Here is a 19,906-nt window from a genome sequence, read left to right as displayed (position 1 = left end):
ACATGCACACATTTTTTCTGCGAAACCTCTCAGGAGACCCACCCAGGAGACAGGAATTAAGAGATGGAGATAAAGATTTACTCATGTGATGTGACTTTCATTAATTTTGCAGACTTTGATTTAACAGAATTTGTGGATGAAATTACTGCTGACTGCAGCTTGATAAGGGACATAGGTGAAAGCAGTAAAAAGGAAAAATATAGTCTCTTTTGGCTCAGCAAGGTGATTCTGTGGAGAAAACAGTTACCTTCCCAAAGTACCCAGCTCTTGGTGTAACAGTACCTGTTGCCATTCTGATTGCTCCTAATAACCTATACTGATAGAAATCTGCTGCCGAGATTCTCTTTATATCGAGAAGCTCCTTCTGCTTCATTTAAATTGCTTTCAAAACTGCTGTTAGGCTACAGCAGACTTCTAAGTGGACTTTCACTTGGTGTACAGTAGCTTAAACTGGCTCCTTAGCCGCATAAGTGACTAAAAGTGAGGTAAGATGGGTTTGCCTCTAGTTAATTAAATTGGTACAAAGAATCACACCATACCAACAGGTTTTTTTCAGTTTCTTTCCTTGCAGCTAATGAAAATCATGATTTCATGGTGATACTAGTTCTTTCTGAAATGTCAGGGTGAGTGTGTAGATAAAATCTTTTTATAGTGTTGATAAGGGAATCTTTCATTATGTGAATGTGCCCGGGTACTCCTTATTTCATTGTGTAAGCTGCCTGATTTTTTAATTTTAGCTTATACACTCCTTATCAGCCTGATTCTACTTTTCTTATAGCCAATGACATCTCCAGAAATGTCAGTGGGGACAGAAATAAGTTCTTTATGATCAAACAGCAATCTCTAAATAAAAAATTGCAGAAGTATGTCACACAGCCATTTGCATTAATCCTTTTAACATAGTTACTGTAGCATCGGAGATTATGAAAAAGGATCTCTGCATTTCTGAAAGTATCTTTCATCAAAAAACACATCAGCACACTAAAACAGAGAAAACACAGACGGTGGCCTGCAGCAAAGCACTCTGAACAACTCTATGCTATTCAAAAGGAGACCAACTTGAGACCATTTCCTATGACTGCTGAGTTTTTCTCAGGTTCAGGATTCTTCAGTGCCTGTCTCCAGAGAGATTCTCAGTAGAAAAAATATTGATCTTATTCTGCTTCTGCTAAATAAGTACAACCAGATCATTCTTGCTGAAGGGTAGATGAATGCTTTGAAAACTGTGTTCTACAATGAAAGAGAAGAGCCAGCCTGAACTTTTGTGTGTGAAAACGAAAACAGTTGGTGTGGACAGACACATTATTGGCAAAGCTCAGAAATTAAACAGAAACCTGATACAGTAGCATCCCAGAGAATGAAAGTGTAATTGATTAGTGATCCTCAAGTGTCAAATTCTAGCATGCACAATTCTATCTGCTCTGAGTCATCTCTAATTGGTACCGAGGGTCCCAAAATGTCACAGTTTGATGAACCACCTTCAGTGTTAATATATAGATATGTCTCTGTGGCTGTATCATACTTCATTATGATAATCACCTGGCCTAGCAATATGCCTGGGGGAGATAGATATATTCTGAACAGGATAGACATCATTAAAATTAAATCACGTGCTGTATCACAAAATACGTCCCAATGGGTGCAGCTGATACGGTGGAAACCATCTCCTATTTTACTCAGACTTATTGTATTCAATTGACACTTCAATATCAAATGTACTGTTATCTGACTGAGTAGGTTTTCTCTCTCAGTGTTTATACCATATTAGCTAGGCACTATCCTGAGACTTCGCAATCCCTGTTATTGCCTGGAGACAGGAAGGTGCCACTGTTCCTCTCTGTGTATGGGGAGAATCCATAGGGGATCAGTGCAGGCAGCCATGAGTGGGGCAAAGAAGCCCTTTCCAGGCTTAAACGCTAAAGCAACTTAACTGGTTACTGCACGTTCAAGTTTGATATCAAACATCTTCCCACTCAAGGTCTGTACTGTGGAGTAATTGTAGCAGATTTGCTCTAAATAAATTGAAGAGGCTGAAGTGCTCAGCTATTGCAGCAGTAGAGGTCACGTGTACACCTACCTGATCATTGACACAAACGTTCTGACAAACAAATTTGGAGAAATCACAATTTGCCATGCTAAAAGTCAGATTTTAACAGTAAAGCCACTTAATCAGCAGAACAAGTTAGGTGGTGAGCTTTCCATCATTAGAGTCTGTACAGTCAAAACATGCTGGTCCAAGCGAGGCAGAGATTAACTGGGATTGAAGCCGGGTAACACAGGGAAGTGCTCTAATCTTAGTGCTACAGGAGGTTAAAATTGATGGTGACTGCATTCTCTTCTGGAATTGGTCTTTGGGTCCTTTGGGGATAAACTTGAGTCTCTCAAATAGAAAGGCAGAGCAGCTTGCCTGTATTGTGGGCAGAGGAATTAACAATCTGCGTGTAACACAAACAGCTCTGAGAAATCTAGTGAAATTAAATTTTCATGTGGATTAATTTTCCCCTCTAATTCAATTTCAGCTATGTATCTAAATGTGTTACTTTGAACATCGACTGGGGGAGATGTAAGCATTGGAAAGAGCAATGCATCCATACTTTTTATCACATCCCAGTTTGGTAGCTGGTGCATCCTGATCAGAAAGACATGTGCAGCATATAAATCCTTGACTAAGCATCTATTTAATTAGAAACATCATGGTTCACAGTACCTTGGAGACCAGGGAGGAGTGCTGTTCCTCAGGGGTCAGTACTGGGACTAGAGCTTTTCAATGCCTTTGTTGGTGACAGGGGCACACCCTTCACACCCTTAGGAAGTTTGCCAGCAACCCCCAGCTGTGTTCTGGTTGACAAGTGGAGGGCAGGGATGTCATCTAGAGGGATCTGGACAGGCTTCAGAGCAGGGCCTGTGCAAACCTCATAAAGTGAACTTAAAATACAGGCTGGGTGGAGAACGGGTTCAGAGCAGCCCTGAGAACAAGGACTCAGGAGTGTTGGTGGACAAGAAGCACAACATGAGCCAGCAACGTGCACTGGCAGCCCAGAAAGCCAAATGCATCCTGGGCTGCATCCAAAGCAGAGTGGCCAGCAGGGGAGTGAGGGGATTCTCACCCTCTGCTCCGCTCTGGTGAGACCCACCTGGAGTGCTGCATTCTCCAGCACAGGAAGGACATCAACCCCTTGGAGCAAGTCTGTAGGAAAAGCTGAGATAGTTGCAGCCGTTCAGCCTGGAGAGGAGACTGACCTTATAGCAGCCTCCCAGTACCTAAAGGGGGCTACAAGAGAGCTGGAGAGGAACTTTTTACAAGGGCATGGAGTGATACAAGGGGTGGTGAGGCACTGCCCAGAGAAGTTGTAGATGCCTCATCCCTGGATGTGTTCAAGGCCAGATTAAATGGGGCTTAGAGCAACCTGGTGTAGTGGAAAGTGTTGGGGACACCAATCCAGGGATTGGGACAAGATGATCTTTAAGGTCCCTTCCAACCCAAACCAAATTCTATGGTGTTTTCCTCAATGCTGCACTGACCCTGTATCACCAAGTATTAATATTAGATCAAAAATCTCAAATTTCTCAAATTCTGTCTTTTCCTGTCAGCAGAAGGTGCTGAATGCATACAGCAAAAACTGTTATAGAGGTCTCCAGAAAGGTGAGTGGGATGTCATGGGAGACTAATTGTTAGCAACTTGCATTTGGGTGTCACTAGAGAGTATGACTGCAGGGGCAGAGACTTCCAGTGTCCTTTGAGACAGCCTAGAGTTTCAGCTCCCTTCTTATGTATTTTGGAAGTCTTGTACAGCTACTAAGCCTAGAGAGCTACCTTACCTTAGCCCCATGGCCACGGACCTCAGGCCATTTCTCTGGTGGCTTGGTGTACCCTCTCTGTACCCATAGAGAAAAGGAGCTTGAAGATTCATTGGCCAGTCCATAAGAATGTGGCATGGAGAAACGGCAGCGGCCAGGAGAGGTCAGTATGAGGGTGTCTGGGGCAGGGAGGCCTGTTACTCATGGAAGAAGAATGTAAGAGGTGATATGTAACAGCAATTGCATGTATTCCTTGAAAAGCTACGAAACTTAATGAATAGGATACCTTTTCTGGGAGACCCCTCTGTTCTGCTGTCCACAAATCTGTTAGAGCCCTACTAGCTCTGTTGCTGCAGACTTTCAGGCACTGAGGTGCCAATTCAGAGCTGTGTGGCATCGATCACAAGCACTGGGACACACAGAAAACCACTGAAAATCAAACTGTGAGCTCCTGCAAATCTCCTTTACGAAAGAAAAAAAAAAATAATAGTAAAAGGGGATTGAGAAAAGCTGGCATTAGACCTCTAGGCACAAAAGGAGCAGTTTCCCAAAATTAACAAAGGCAGGGTTTCAGTTTTAAACACATGAGATGGTGGAAGGCTGGATAGAAGTTTAGAGCTTGCATGTAAGATGGAACTAAAAGCAAAAGAACATTGTCAAGCTGGTGAGGTCAGGGAATATGGATGTACGGGACCAAATTACTGGAGGAACTGCCAACTGCAAGGTCTGATGGCAAGAGTGGATGGAAGGAAGGGAGGATGTTTTTTTATACTGAAATAGTCAGTGAGCATCTGGAAACAAACACTGAGGAGAATCTTTCCAGACCAGTTTCCAGTGGTGTCCCCTTTCTTGTTTCCTTGGCCAGGCGGATGTTCCCTGTTTTGAAGATCAGCGTGTCAGGCTTGGATCCAAACGCCATGTACTCCTTCCTGTTGGACTTCGCTCCGACTGATGGCCACCGCTGGAAGTACGTCAATGGAGAATGGGTGCCAGCTGGGAAACCAGAGCCACCGAACCACAGCTGTGTCTACATCCACCCAGACTCTCCCAACTTTGGGGCCCATTGGATGAAAGCTGCCATTTCCTTCAGCAAAGTCAAACTTACCAACAAGCTCAATGGGAGTGGGCAGGTATGGCCTGATGCTTCCACACCACCTCTTGGCTTCAATTGCAAGCACCTACCAATCAAGAAATATCAAGGGTGCATTTATGTAATTATAGAAGCCCTTAAAGGCCTCTTCACCCACAGATGCCAATTATTCTCTGGAGGCCAAATGTAAACAGGGATAAACAGGCCTTAATTGGCACTTTCAGATTTTAATGGACTTCTTGATGTTAAGAGAGACAGAGTGCTGTGGTTTACTTAATCATCAGGGGTCTTTTCAGAGTTGGTCTTGTGTGCTGGGGATTTTTACATAGGACTTCAGAGAAAGGGGGGAAAAATGGTCACGGGTATTAGGTTTTTGTTGTGTTCCCCAATGTTGTGTGGTGTAAGTGGAATGTTGGCAGGAGTCAGATGGCAGAATAAAAGGCTGCTCCTAAATGAAATAATTACTATGTCTGCTTTTGCATCATGATAATTATCAATATTCTATTGAATCAGCTTTGTCCTTTGGAAAGAAACCACATGTACCAGAAATAAGTGACTTTCTCTTTGAACCCCTTAAAAATGAAAACAGGAAAATTAATTTTGTTTCATATTTTATTTTTGATGATGCATCTAAAGGCAGAATGTTGCACAAGACCTTTTGTTCGCCTGTTTGTTTTGTACAAAACTCCTACAGTGGATGATACTTGTAAGCCCAGAATCAGCTTCTTTCATGTAAATGTTATATGTTGTCAATCTGTTATTTCCATTAGGTTTGTGAGGTACCTCTGTAAGCTTAATACTCTAATGAGGTAGGAAATTATCTCAGGTTTTACAGATTGGAGAACAGGAAGATGATCTGGCTTTTCCTAAGCCTTACATGGAACCAGCACACAAGAATCATTGTAGAGTGTAGAACAGGATCTGAATTTGCAAATGCTTGTCTTGTATCCAGGACCTCAGAAAAGTCAAAAGTCTCAGGAAAATATGCAGAGGGGGGAAAGAAGCTACAGGAAACTTGGAGGGTCAAAGAGTCCCTGGAGAAATGAACAGGGGAACACTGTATATATATATATATATGATGGAGAGGAAAATAGTAGAAAGCAGGGAAGGAAAAGCCATATGAGAAACAGAACCCAAACCAAAGTCACTAAATAACAAATAACTGAAGCTCCTCTTGTTTTCTGTTGAATCTTGACCACAGTGTTAAAGTAAAGCATGTCCCCACTGTGCTGCAGCTGCCCCTTCTGTGATGGTATTAGAAAGTAATTATGCTAATAGCTGTGTTCTTTCTTTTACATATATATATATATGTAGGTAGGTATACATCACTTTGCAAAGTACAAATTTTAAAAAAGAATCTTCTTCTTGCACTAGAGACAATTAAACAACCTAATAGACTTCCTGGATCAATGCTATTCACAGCTTTTAGTGCCAGGTTAGATGCTCTGCCAAGGCTTGATTAGATACACTTCATCTTACCCAGAGAGATGACTGGGTGACTGCCTTATCTTCTTCCTGGCACCTTTTCTGTGGGTGACTCTGAATATTCCAAACAGCAGAAGCAGGACAGGGAGGGCCTCTGAGCTGTTTCAGCAGCCCCTAGTGCCGTGGAAGTCCAGTGGTTTGAGGGCCATAGCTGCTAACACAAATACTCACTGATGCTGCTGCATCCAAAGCCTTAAATACAGTCCAGTGAAGTCTCATTCTGTTCAGCCATGTGGTTATTGCAAGGGAGGAAGAGACCAGCCCTCCTGCTTCAGTAACTGCTGGCTGGGGAGATTCAGCAGCGACACCTGCTCTGTCACAGAGCCAAAGGGTGGCTGTGAGGTACCAGAGTGGCACTGGGGGCTGTCTCTCTGTTTTGTTTCCTGCAGATAATGTTGAACTCCCTGCATAAATATGAGCCCCAGGTACACATAGTTCGTGTGGGAGGCCCTCACCGGATGGTGATGAACTGCTCCTTCCCTGAGACCCAGTTCATAGCTGTGACTGCCTATCAGAATGAAGAGGTAGGAGAGTGCCACACTGTGCTCTGGTCACCACTGATGAGATCTGTTAGAAGCTGATTAACTACAAGACCAGCGTGCCTGTTTCTTGTTTCCCCACCAGTCCCATGCAGTGTGATATTCCATCCAGTCTAATACTCTGTCATTTCTCTGCAGTAGAACACTGACGAACCTAGTGTCTGGTTCCAGTACTAAGCCAGGTTTAGCTTAATATCCTGGCACAGCTGTTCTAGACTGGTCCATCTGTCCTGGCATCCCAATCCTTTACTGGAAAAAAAGCGCCAAACAGCCCTACAGTCAAGCCCAATATCTTCCTCCAGCAATAACTGGTAGTTATAATGATAACCCCGTCTCTCCTTGTTCCCTGTAACACATACAACTGCAGAACAACACAGTACTCCGTGGGAAAATTTCTGCACTTAAGGGATGCTTTGGATTGTAAGAATTGCTAACTCCTGTGCCACATCCCTTAGCTAATGTTGCTGCAGATTTTATTTGTACTTGACAGGAATTCAGTGTTTAAACTCTCTTGAAAGGGTCCATCATTCCACCAGATTTGCCAGACCAGCTCATGCCAGGCTGCCCCAACTGGTGTTTTGCCAGTGGTACTGATCAGTACACAGCAAAGCTGTCTCCTACCCAGCCCTGGAAAACCTCATGTGTGGGGATATATTTTAGGCTAACCCAGGCAGTTCCACTCAGATTGCTCTGGAAGATGTTTTGTCAAGTTTCTGTTTCAAATTGCCTTCACTAACATGCCTTGTTTTCTGTAAACTCAAGATAACAGCTCTCAAAATCAAGTATAATCCCTTTGCCAAAGCCTTCCTGGGGAACACTGAAAGGTGAGTTTTTTGGTTTTTTGTTTTGTTTTGTTTTGGTTTTTTTTTTTTTTTTTTGGATCCAGTAGCTTTTTGCTGCTGATATGGTTAAAACTGTGACATCACCATATGAAAGATAAAAAGATAAATTACATAACTGAAGCTTCTTTCTGCTGTCTTAAATCCAGAGTCACTCCAATGACATTAGTGGGGAGACTATATAATTATTACAGTAGGTGCTCAAGTGGGTGAATATGGTCTTGGAGATCCTAGCACTTATCTCTGTCTACACAGAAAACCTGAAATGAGATGATCTGAACTTCCCCAGTAGTATTATACCCTGCATGTGTTCACGACATCGTACTTGCACTCCAGTGAATCCAGGGAGAAAACATGTTAACTGCAGGTGTCAAAAAGCATAGCTGAAGTGAAATTGCAGTGTAACTGTAGTGTAACTACACTGATGTTATTAAGCCTGTGTGATAATATATGATGTGTTTAGTAAAGGTAAGACGTCAGAGATGCTCCCATCAGAAACTAATTGTAGTTTGTCCTTCGAAATTTTACTTGCATCACCCATGTTAATGTAGAGTGGCATGCAAACAATGTATTCCAGCCCATAATTTCTAATAAATTTTGTTTGGACCTGCTTTGTCTTCTGACATGTGAAGTGTCCCATGTACCTGCAGGGGAATCTGTATTTCGTTTCGTTCCTCTCACCACTTAAGAATCTGCTGTGTCTCGGTATCAGGGTTTCCAGCTGGGGAAGGGGGAGTGCTGCCTTCAGCTTGCCTGCAAGCAAGAATGGTGCCGACTGGTAGATTTAGAATTCCAGGTTCAGCTCCCAAATATGGCACAAACTTAGGAACATTTTTGTTTATGTCATCAAACATAAGCTCCTGCTTCCTTTATGGCAGAATGTAGGAGGGTCTACTGCTGCCTGGCACATGGTTAAAGAAGAGGGATTTCCCTCCTTTTTTATTCACTTCTCCAATTTTTTACTGAGTAGTTCTGGTTATGACTTTTGTAATTTCTCAATGAGAACACTAACTACAAAGTATTTTGCTTTTCAGAAACCATTCTAAGGATGCTCCAGAAACAGTCTCTGAAGGTCAACATATGACATACTCTCACTGTAAGGTTTTTATTCATGTCAGCTGCAAGTTTTGTGAGATATGATGGGTGTTGGGAACCTGGACCTTGCTTAACTGGTTCATACTGATCACTTACTGAGTCCTGAACTGTGCTCATAGAGAGGGTCGCTTTAAAAAACATAAGGAGATTGAAGAGACTTCACAGTATGAAGTAATGTGAGAGGTCCTGCAGAGGCATCATCTTCCTTACAATCCAGATTTTCAATATTAAAAGGAATCTAGAATCAAGATGATATATGACATTTTTAGGGCTTTTTTACCCCTTTTTTAAAAAATTGTGAATATTTTTGTCACCTATAAAATTACCTTACATAGGTAAACAGGTAAAAAAATTAGGGGGAGCATTTGCTTTATTGATAGTTATTCTTTCATTTGTTCTTTAATGTTTGTGACATTTTCTGGTTGCTTTCAGGTCTTGTTTTTAGGGTTGGTGGGTTGGGAGGCAGGTGGAGGGTTGCTATTTTTTTGTCAGTTGTTTCACAAACCAGTATCTTGTAATCTGCTTGGTATTTCGGAGGCACAGCTGATTCTGCAAGGAGGCTGGTTATTTCTTAATTGTATTGTAGCATTTTAACGCAGCAACAGTAATAGCTTTGTTCTCTCTTTTACCTCGAAGGTGGCTGGTTGATTTCCAACCCAGACCCAATGTGTGCCTCGGGAAGCTCGAATTACCAGTACAGTGGACCTTTGCCTCTGCCCGCTCCGCACGCTCCGCACAGCTGCGAGAGATACTCAGCCCTGCGAGGCCATCGGGCTGCTCCATACCCACCCTCCTACATGCAGAGGAATCACTCCCCTACAGGTACTCCTGGAGCACTGCTTTGCTGCTCTGCCTGCCTGCCCCTTCCTTAGGTTAGCACAAACACTGGGGCAAGCAGGAGCTGAGGCTAGGAAAGGGCATGGTGAGTCTCTGTAACCACCTGCACAGAGCCCTTCATGCACCCAGCGTGACTGAGGCAGCAAAACAAAGAGGTACCAAGAGCTGGGTGCACTGTTACTGATAAACCAGAGTGTATGATCTTGCTTTAGCTACAGCTTCCAGTTAAACAAAAAGAGCATTGCAGGTCTTCTTTCAATGTCCTGCCATTATGCAGTTGAGCTCTCAAGTCAAAGCAGCTCTCAAGAATATGGTAGAAGCTGATGTGAGACAAAGGCATTTTGGTATTGCCAGAAAATCTTTAAAGTCCATTTCACTTCCTAGATCTGGGTGCAGAGTCCCAGAAACAGATTCTACTTTGATCAGAAGAAGTTGGTCAGAAAGAAGAATAAGGATAAAGTAATCTGCTTGCTAATTACAATTTAGTAAGAATTCCTGTTTAATGGAAGTATTTATCATAGAATGGTTTGGTTTGAAAGGGACCTTAAAGATAATGTTGTTCCAACACCCATGCCATGGGCAGAGACATCTTCCACTAGACCAGATTGCCCAGAGCCCCATCCAGTCTGGCCTTGAAAATTTCCAGGAATGGGGCAATATTTATAAAATTTTATTAAATATTTTAGCTCAAGTTATAAGGAAATCTATATCAAAACATTGCCTGATATATGTCAATTAGTAATTAAAAACTTTTAATCAGACTTGCAAAAATGCATACTCTTATATCTGTCATGTTGTACCTTCTCATAAGTCACACCTGGAATTGCAATGGCACCTTGCTACTCTCTTAATGAACACGGGAATTTTGTCCTTTCACCATGCTTGGGAGTTTTGTCCTTTTACCTGTGGTTGGGGACCTCATGATCAGATTGCTGCCTTAAGCCTGCCCGTGTTCTGTTGTCTTAAGGCAATGTCTGCAGTAGTCACTGAGGATTTGTTTATTGCTTTTTTTTTCCTCCCCAAAGTTAATTTGCTGGAGAGCTCCAGCAGTAATCTTCAGGTATTCTCAGGACATGACAGCTGGACTTTGCCATCCTCTCCACACGCTAACTTGCTCTCAGTGCCACATACAAAGGGAGGTGCCAGCCCTGGACCCAGGTAAGGTTACAGGAAAACTGCTGGTATGAGGCATACTGAAGCTTGTAGGACTGCCTTGGTGATTTGTCCTTTGTCCCAAACTTGAATCAGTCTCTAGGATTTGAAATGTGTCCTAAGTGCCCAATTCAAGATTCCTGGGCAGATCTTTCTGACAAGCTAATTGTCTTCTGCTCTTAAATCGATGGGAGCTTCATTTTTATGCCAGCACTGCTGAAAACCAGGATCTTGGAACACCCACAAACAACTCTGGTCTCTACAATCTGTGAGCATTTTAAAACCAAATTACTTTTCTCCATATATTTCTCACTATTATCCTGCATGAAATGAGGATCCTATTCTAGGAGTAGATGGAATTTAGACCTAGAGAATCAATTAATTATCAAATATTTTCCCTTCTTTTCCCCAAATGAATGCAATAACTTCTTCTCTAACTTCTGTGCCAGGAAAATGAGCTGCAATTTCAAATGCACTGTTATCTGGTCTGAGCAGGTTTTCTTCTCAGTGTTTATACCATAGCAGCTAGGTATAGACATATAGGTATAAACATATAGGTATACATGAGACTTTGCAACCTCCCTCTCTAGAAACTCTTTCAACTCATTTCCTGAAATGGGAAGAAGAGAAGTCACAGAGGTACATAAAAAGATCCTTAAATTTTGAAACCTCCATATACTTGTACATTTCTCTCCATGCCTCCCTCCGAGGTCACCAGGTGTGATGGTTGCTGGTGAATTTTCACTTAAGATCTTCAAGGCTGATCTGGTTTGGTGACTTGATTTGAATAGCTGCCTTTGAACAGATAATGAAATTATATTTCCTGTGGCAAGTCTTATGGGCCAAATGCTAAATTCTGGCAGGGCTAAATGCTTTGAAACAAGTCACTCAATCTGTGCTGCTTTTTTTCCAGCCACTACCCTTGCCTGTGGACAGTGAGCAACAGTGCTGTAAATGTTGTCAACCCAGCAAGTGAGGTGAACAGCAGCCCTCCAAGCATGTTTTTAAGGGGTAATGTTCCCTTACCTGCTGCATCATCAGTGCAAATCCCTCTGCAGGGAATGGTGTCTGGCAGCACGGAAGCACAAGGGGAAGGCGCTCTTGCCAGATTGTCCGACTCCGCGTGGACATCCTCACACTCCTTCTAATGGACAGGCAGCTCCCGAGGGAAGCTCACCCAAACAAGATGGACACAAACAGCAAATGATCCCTGAGGAGTGCAGTGCAGGGCACAAAGTATGCAGGAAAAGGATTTCATCACTTCCCATAATGTACCTGTTGTGTGCCAGTTAAACCAAAATGCAAAGGCTGGAAATATTATAGGAAACAGCTTATTACTGTAACCATTATGCATCATTCAGGATGATGTCCAGAAAGAATCATTTTAGTTAGCTTTGCTTCTATATCACATTAAAAATGGTCAGAGACATGGGACTGAGTGAAGTAGACATGGCAGCTGGATATTTGCATGTCATTCTAGAAGCTCTTTCTGTAACTAACAGCCAAGTCCAGGGAAAATTGTGAGCAAGTTTGCAACTGGTCATTTGAAGGGACAGCACTGCTTTAAAGGCTTCTGAATCTCTTACATAAAGGTTTTCACAATTCCTGAAAGTAAACCCCTCAGGAGATGAATTAGTCTGCCATCCTAATGCCACCTGCATACAGCATTCTCTGTCCCCTTCCCTTCTCCAGCTGCTGTTTGCTGTGTGTGTGCCACGGGGATAGTGGGCATACTCAAGCTGCAAAACTGGCTGCACTGTAGCAGCAGGGTGAAGGGCAGCTAGTTTAGCATTTAGAGTCTGATGTTACAGTCTTTGAAAGTTCCAGTGTTTCCAATATGTGCTATTTTTGAAAGGGTGGAGAGAAAAGAATTATAGAAAAAATATTCAGCTTGCATTTCCACTTTGCTTCAGATATACAGTACAAATAAAATATGAATACGTGGTGTATTATCTCCTCAGTGCCTTTCCAAGGTGTAAACACACACCCAGTCTTTCTCACCTAACAAACTCTGAGCTATTTAAAGCAGCTCTGTCAGAAGCAAGTTGACAGAACAGGAATTTTTGATTCTTTGTCCAGTTAATGGGTGTATGCTCCTGGGCATTGTATTTCATGTCTTCACACCTGTTTCCCCTCTCACTTTGTCTCCTTCAGCTTCCTTTTTCAGGCTACAGCTTTTCCCATCCTGTGTGAGTGTACAGCATTTAGCACAGTGGAGGCCTCATTCTGTTTGGGATTTCTAACCACTACTGTGATGCAAATAACAACAGCCATCCCCCAGTCTTCCTTGTCCTTTCATGTATCTCCTCAGGCAAGCCCTATCAAATTCTCAGAGAAGAGTGCTGCTGTTTGATTTCTATAAAGAAAAAATTGCAATCTAACTCATGTAGATATGTCCTTGTATAATGAAATGCCCAGCAGCAATTCAGGTCTGTTTAGAGTCATGTGCTTTAATAGGGGACAATCCTCAGCATAGAAGGGGATTCTCCAAAGCTCCTGTGAGCTGGTGTCTCTGCTTCTGCTAGATACAGCAACAATCCCTTTGTGAATACTCATTTATTGCATATAGACCCTGGGAGCAATATTTTCTTTTGGGTAGACATTAGAGGCAGCAGCAAGAGACCTCGATTCAGGCTGTCAAATGTGCATGTGTCTGGTGAACTTAGCAAGCTTCTGTTTGGTATTCTATTACCTGGCCCTGAACCATGCCCTTAAGTTGCTCTTAGTGTTAAGCATTTCCATGCCTTCCCCATCTGGCTTTTCAGATTTGCTGCAGGCAAGATCATGTGCCAGAATGTACTCATTAACACTGTTAGTTTTGCTGAGTTGTGCTGCAATCCCCTAAGATCAAGTAATCATGTTGCTTCAGATGTGCATTTTTATTACTAGAGGCATTGGTCAAACAAGAGTTAATAGAGTGCAAAAAGTTCTCCATCCTGCTATCAGTCTAATCCTTGTCAGTCCTGACTGTAAATCTGCCTTCCCACGTTCTGACAAAAGCTTGGTGATGAGTTTCTCAATGTTATGTTTCCCTACCTTGCAGCAAGAAATGTAGGTAGGTGTTTCTCTCAAAAATAACTCTGCTTTACAGATGAGGTTTATTAACTAACTTATGCTACCCTCTTCTGGCTGTTCAGCTCCCCACAGACACACCACACACAGAGTCTACACAAGATGCTAAAAAGCAGGCAGGTGGTAACTTCTCTGTCCAGGACTCGCAATGCTTCCTCCATGGTTAATGAGTTGGATAATTTCTTATCCCATATACTGCATTACAGTAATACAAGAGTGATTATAAGGTGTTACACAAACTGCATTTTTATTACACAAATAAACAATGTAGGGGAACATCTAATTAGCTTTCCTGATAGTCCCATAGGATTGAAAGAATTAGAAAATGATCAAAGTGAACGGGCAAAGTAATTTTTCTTTCTTTTCACTGTAAAAGCAGCCATGATTCATGTCACAGGAAGGGAAAAGTTCTGAGACCTCAGAACTGAGCTAAGTCTTTGTCATTGCAGACAATCTGATTTAGCCCAAGCCTGAGAAATGACACAGAAAGATAAAATTACCCTTGGTTTGCTCACTACTCTTGGCCCCATCTCAGTACAAGCTGCTATTTGTAGCCCAAAGCCCTAGGCTTGAGGACAGCAGGGAGTGGGCTGATCTTGGGTTTTGCGTTGGGGAGTCCTGCAAGGAACAGGGAGTTTGACTCGATCCTTATGGGTTCCTTTCAGCTTGAGATCTGTGATTCTGTTCTATGATTCTGGAACTTGGTAAATGGTTTGGGAACTCCTATCTGGTTTGGACAGGTTACTCCTAAGCAGTGGAAGCACTGGAGAAAGCTTTTGCTAACTGTTCACAAGAAAAACTGCTGTTCCAACTTCACAGATCTCCTTTCCCACCACCATGGACTTCCCTACAGCACAGTAAAAGGCTGGGATGCTGTCTGCACTGTTCTCCTGTGGGTGGCAGATTCCCTTAACTGTGATGAAAACGGTTCTCCTCCTAATAAACCATTACTGTGGATTTGGGTTTGCACCGATAGTGTACTTCTTTCTCAGCAGGTTTCTGCTTGCCGTTAAACACCATACAATGATAACTTCTGAATGAGTATTTCATTGGTTGTTGTAAACAGTAACTGAAACGGCAGCATGAAAAGCACAGAGCCCTCTCCCCAGTTTTTATATGCTTTGACAAAATCACTTCCTGACTTTGCGGAAAAGAAATGCACTAAAAGACTGGAATAGCTCTTCTGAGGTCTCCAGGGTAGATGTACTACCTGGTATTATTGATAGTTTGTCATTTTTAACCTAATTTGATCATGGAGCCTTCATGGTAGGTTTTTGTCCTGCCAGAAGCAATGTTGGCTGCGTGGCTGGTACCCCTCAGGCCTCTCCCTGGGACAGCCAAGGGGCCAGGGCTTGGGAACACAGCTCCGTGCAAATCTCCATGTTATTAGAGGGAGGAATCCTTTATTTTCAGTTTCTGCAGGGTTTTAGCACTGTACTCAGCTACTAAATGAGAGGCTGAGGGGTGGTTTGTGCAACACTTCATTAAGGTTATTAAAAAAGAAGTGGAGGGAAGTGGCTAATGAAAGCAAAAGAGCTACGAGGTAAAAAACCCTGCAACGTTAGGGCAACCTGGTTGCCTCCGATGCCGCAGGTCCTGCCTCATGGTCTGCAGCTGTCACAGGGCCTCAGCGTCCCTGTCCCGGGAGCTGGGCAGGGTGGCTGGGAGCCTGCCCTTAAATCCTTCCCGGGCGCTCCAGCAACCCCTGGATCGGGGCTTCTCCTCAGCGTTCCCATCCTCTCCCGTGCCGCCTGCCTGCCTCTCCTGCCGGCCTGAGGCAGGTGCCTTTTATCCCAGGCTTTTCCCTCGTGGTTTATTTTCCTGGCACTGGGCCATGGGTCTCCCAGGAAGGCAAGAAATCACCTCTGGCTATGCCCAAGGAAGTGTGGAGCAACTCTTCCTTCAGAGCCCACAGTCCCCCAGACAGCTCCCTTTGTAAGCCCGAATGGAAGGCTGATGCCTGCCGGTCTCTGGGTGCTGTGGTGGGGGTGCTCAGCAGCCCACGGGGCCTCATCCCAAAAAGTCACCTCTCCTGTGAGGAGAGCAGCAGCCAATTCTTTAAGTTGACAAGTTTATTGAATGGGAATAATCAGGGTCTCCATGACAAGTTAGCCAAATCCGCTGACGAAAGGGCCACACTAACTGCCTGACCACCATCAAGCAAAGCAGTCAGAAACCCCAAAATTCCCAGGGTATTCCTTTTTATACCCTCCCCGGAGTACCACCCCTTTCCCCAAGAGTCCTCCCTCTAGAGATGTGTTGATTGGAGGATATTGGCTTGTTGTCTTGGCAATTGGTCCATCCAAATGGGGTGATGCCAGTGCATCAAATGATTGGTTGTTCTTCTTGTCCAATTAAGACCCTTGGTTTATCCCTTTTTCTAGGAGATTCCACTTGTTCCTGTCAATCATTCTCAATTATTCCACCCCTAATGCTAATACCAAGAATGAGCCTGATGCCACCCCCCTCCAGAACCCCACACAACAAACCCCAACAGCATCTCCTATAACATATCCCCAATCAAACATTGTTCCAAACTAACAACAAACCTCAGCCTCCCACCCACTGCAAACATTCAAACCCTCAACTGCTTGGTCCTACGAAAGCCAACCCTCCTTGCTTATTCATAACACCTGTGTTTCACTGGGTCTCTTTGGGAGATGGGCTGCTCCAGCCCATGCACCTCACTCAGGCCAAGGGAAGGGCTTAACATGCAGCTTCAGGTGTTCTCTTCTGTGACTGTGGAGTTTTAAGGGAACTTCCCTATGCTTCCAGATAGGCAGAAAACCAGAGAGCAGATAAACGCCACCTTCCTGAATTCTCCCATACCAGCCCAGATGTTTCTCATGAGCCAGCCAGGGGTGCCCATCAACACAGATGATCATGGCCCCACCAGTTTAAGCTTAACTGCTGCTGTTTGTCTGCCACACTGGGGGCTTGGTTCAGCGCTCGTGTGTAGTTTTAGCGTGAAGCTGGTTCTGGGTTCTCATCCTTAGGCAGATCCTCTGCGCAGCTCACTTGGGTTCTGCATTTCTGTTTGCTCTTAAAGTGAGCATGGTAACAACTGCTAATATTGAACCCTTTTTGTATTTTAGCCATATATACTGGTTATACAAGTATGTAGGTTAAAAATAAACATTCTAAATTTAACACACTGGTACAAAAATACATAATGGTTCTACCTAATTGTTGTAGGTATTGTGTGACATAGGCTGGTAGGCCTACAGCAACAATAAATAACACTGCTTACCACAGAGATGCTAATGCTTGCTATGCAGCTTGAAATGGTCTCATTTTAAGAAGTTATCAGAACATAAATTATCAGTGATGTTTATGGTGAGTTGAACGATAGGGTCAGTTTTAAAATGAAGAATTAATGGAACTAGCGGAGGATGTGAATTATCTGGACTGAAACCCTATAGTTTTCATAGAGTCTCTGTAGGACTTGTATAAGTGACTTACAGCCTCATAGGTCAGGTGCCTGAGCATCTTTTTATTGTCTCAGGGGCAGTGTTGCATCAAACATTTCCATTTCTTATCTGAAAACTGGGCATTTTGCCTTCCTCTCAACCTCTGTAGTGAAAGGTCTGTGAGGTAGGAGTTCCTCTTACTGCACATACGTACGACACTGGCAAAATGAGGCCTTGTCCTGCTGGGGCCTTTTGGTGTAATCTTACATGTAAAAATTACATATCCTTGAATGTTTGTATGTGTATGACCAGCAGAGGCAGAATCAGTAGCACTGTGGTCTTAATACTCTCAAATTTCTGAGATGAGCTCTGAACAAGACATTGTTGCTGTTCCAAAGACATGACTCCAAGAAGGAAGCAATGTGTCCAAGTAATCTGCTGTGGTGGATGGTGCCCCAGAAAATGTTTTAGAAATCTGTTTGCCAGGCTGTACATTTGCAGTGAAACAGAGGTAAAACTGTCTTCTGTCATTCTAGGTTCCATGTAGTTCACCTCACCTTTACTTCTGTGCCAAACCTCAGACTGAGGTCAGATGCAGCCCTGGACCAGGACAGACTGTGGGCTTTGTGGATTGCACAGGGTGTCATCAGCAAGAGTACCAAACACCACGAGGATGGTCAGGTCTGGAGTTCATGTCCCCAGGTCGCTGTAATCTCTGTGGCTGTAGCTGGCATATCACTCCTAGAAAAGGAGTGGAGAGTCAAATTCCACAGGCACAGTGTGCTTGCTGGCTGCTGTAGCCTGTACTTACTGGATTTTACTATTAGATTGCTTTTCAGAGAGGATGTGGTAAAATACAAAATACAAAACTGTAACTTCTGGTGATGAGACATTTACAAAGCACCTAATTTAAAACACAAAAATACCCTGTGTTGTCAGTCCCCTGGATTCACTAATAAGCCTTAGTTGTCCTGACCAGCCTCACCTGGAGCCTCCACCCACACTCCTGGAGCTTATTTAAGCTCAGCCCGAGGGCATTAGGTCCTAGTTGGGATGTTTTAAGGAGTATGCATTCTCACTTTTTTCTTTAGTTGTTGCTTGACTTTCTTGGACCTGATGCCTGCTGGGCTGTTGGTACAATGTGCTTTCCATTTCAGTCCTGCCCCACCTGCTGGGTTCAGCCGTGGTGGGTTTGTGCCCTGCTGCTGAGAGTCCTGCCTGCACTGGGGCAGCCCTTGCCTTCCCATCTTCTGCTTCTCAACAGGTTTGTAGCAGTTTAATTTGTGTCTCACTCTGCTGGTGATTGAGGACTTCAACAGGGCAGTCTTGATCATGTCCTGACCAGTTTCAAATGCATGTGGCTTTGTCTCTGTTATGGGTATGACACTTGAACCTGCAGAAGGGTGACACACTTAAAATGTCCCCGGTCATGAGGTGTTGGCTGAAGGCTTCTGTTGTAGATGCTGCTAAAAGGCCCAAGAGAGGGCCATCCTGGGAAAGTACGATTTTATTGTTCAGCTCTATACTTTGCTTGGTAAAGAGGTTGTTCCTTACTTACATGGTGGCACCTGTGGAGTGTTGGTGCTCTCAGAGCCAGGTCTCCAGAGCAGCACAGGAGAAAGAGATATAAACCTCTTTAGCATCTCTGTGTTGTCTCTACTTGTTTGAACTGTCTGCCTTCTGAAAATGAACTGTCTCTCCATGTATTTCTTCTTTGTTTTCTTGATGTTTTTAGGGGAAACAGTAGGACTTTAAGCCACAAATGTAATGATAAATAATTGCAGTGTCTTAAACTTGCATTATTGATAATGTGGCAAATTGGGTGTGTATGTAAAGAGGTGAAGAATTTTCATGGCCAATATATGTTGGTGCTATTACTATGAAGTGCTGGTTTTGCCAAAATAAAAATTTTCTCTTTGGAAAAGGTCTGTTTTAATTGATACAATTTAACTGTTTTGGAGAGGTCAAAGTTGCTTAAAATGTTCAGAAGGGGGGGTTGAATGGTACTATTATAGCTTAAACTGACTCTCAATTTGGAATTCAGAATTGTTATGGCTTAAAAAACTAAACAAGAGAAACTTATTTTAAGTGTACTGAACTCCTTAAATGGAGATCTTTGACACAATTTCTTTCTAGATCTGTCTTATACTCTCTGTCTATTTGGAATATAGAGTCTTCCAGATCATTCTTTTGGGGCAAGAAATACATAAACAAATGTTAGTTCTGCCAGAACTTTATGATCTGGTAAGAATAAAGTAGGATTGTACTTCTAAAGAGTTGGTTATTTTTTCAAATAACTACACACCCTAATTAGGAAGGACAAAAAAATCCATGGATTTTAAGAGTTTTTGGAAGAACTGTTTTAGAAACTACATAGAAGCCATAACTTGAAAGAAAAACTGACATGTATATACACATCTTCAAGTATTTATCCATGAAGTTTCTTCTTTCTTCCAGCAAAGTCAGTGAAAACAGCTTAAAAATTATTAAATAAAGTCATTTTCTATAGAGCTAATCCTTGGTTTGGAAGAAAAAAACCAACCACCAAAACCAACCACCATAAAAAAATAAACCAACACCAAAAAATCC

At 43.0% G+C, this 19,906-nt stretch overlaps 1 protein-coding gene across 2 annotated transcripts in view; it reads left to right on the top strand.

The window, feature by feature from the left end:
* TBX19 (T-box 19) overlaps window positions 1–18,921 on the top strand; it is a 28,441-nt gene extending 9,520 nt beyond the window's left edge. The window contains exons 3-10 of one of the 2 annotated variants that reach the window (XM_008631906.2): window positions 4,664–4,928; window positions 6,763–6,897; window positions 7,675–7,736; window positions 8,786–8,847; window positions 9,483–9,668; window positions 10,709–10,841; window positions 11,749–11,812; window positions 11,894–18,921. In XM_008631906.2, coding sequence (XP_008630128.2) covers window positions 4,664–4,928; window positions 6,763–6,897; window positions 7,675–7,736; window positions 8,786–8,847; window positions 9,483–9,668; window positions 10,709–10,841; window positions 11,749–11,812; window positions 11,894–11,983 — 997 coding nt within the window. In that variant the 3' untranslated portion in view covers window positions 11,984–18,921. Of the gene's footprint in view, window positions 1–4,663; window positions 4,929–6,762; window positions 6,898–7,674; window positions 7,737–8,785; window positions 8,848–9,482; window positions 9,669–10,708; window positions 10,842–11,748 lie in introns of both variants that reach the window. The other variant, XM_017731960.1, reaches the window with a different exon arrangement.
* Window positions 18,922–19,906: the final 985 nt, after the last annotated feature.

This window comes from Corvus brachyrhynchos, unplaced genomic scaffold (assembly GCF_000691975.1).
Source record: "Corvus brachyrhynchos isolate BGI_N302 unplaced genomic scaffold, ASM69197v1 scaffold3, whole genome shotgun sequence".
NCBI lineage: Eukaryota > Metazoa > Chordata > Aves > Passeriformes > Corvidae > Corvus > Corvus brachyrhynchos.
This window is presented reverse-complemented; position numbering and strand designations above follow the sequence as displayed.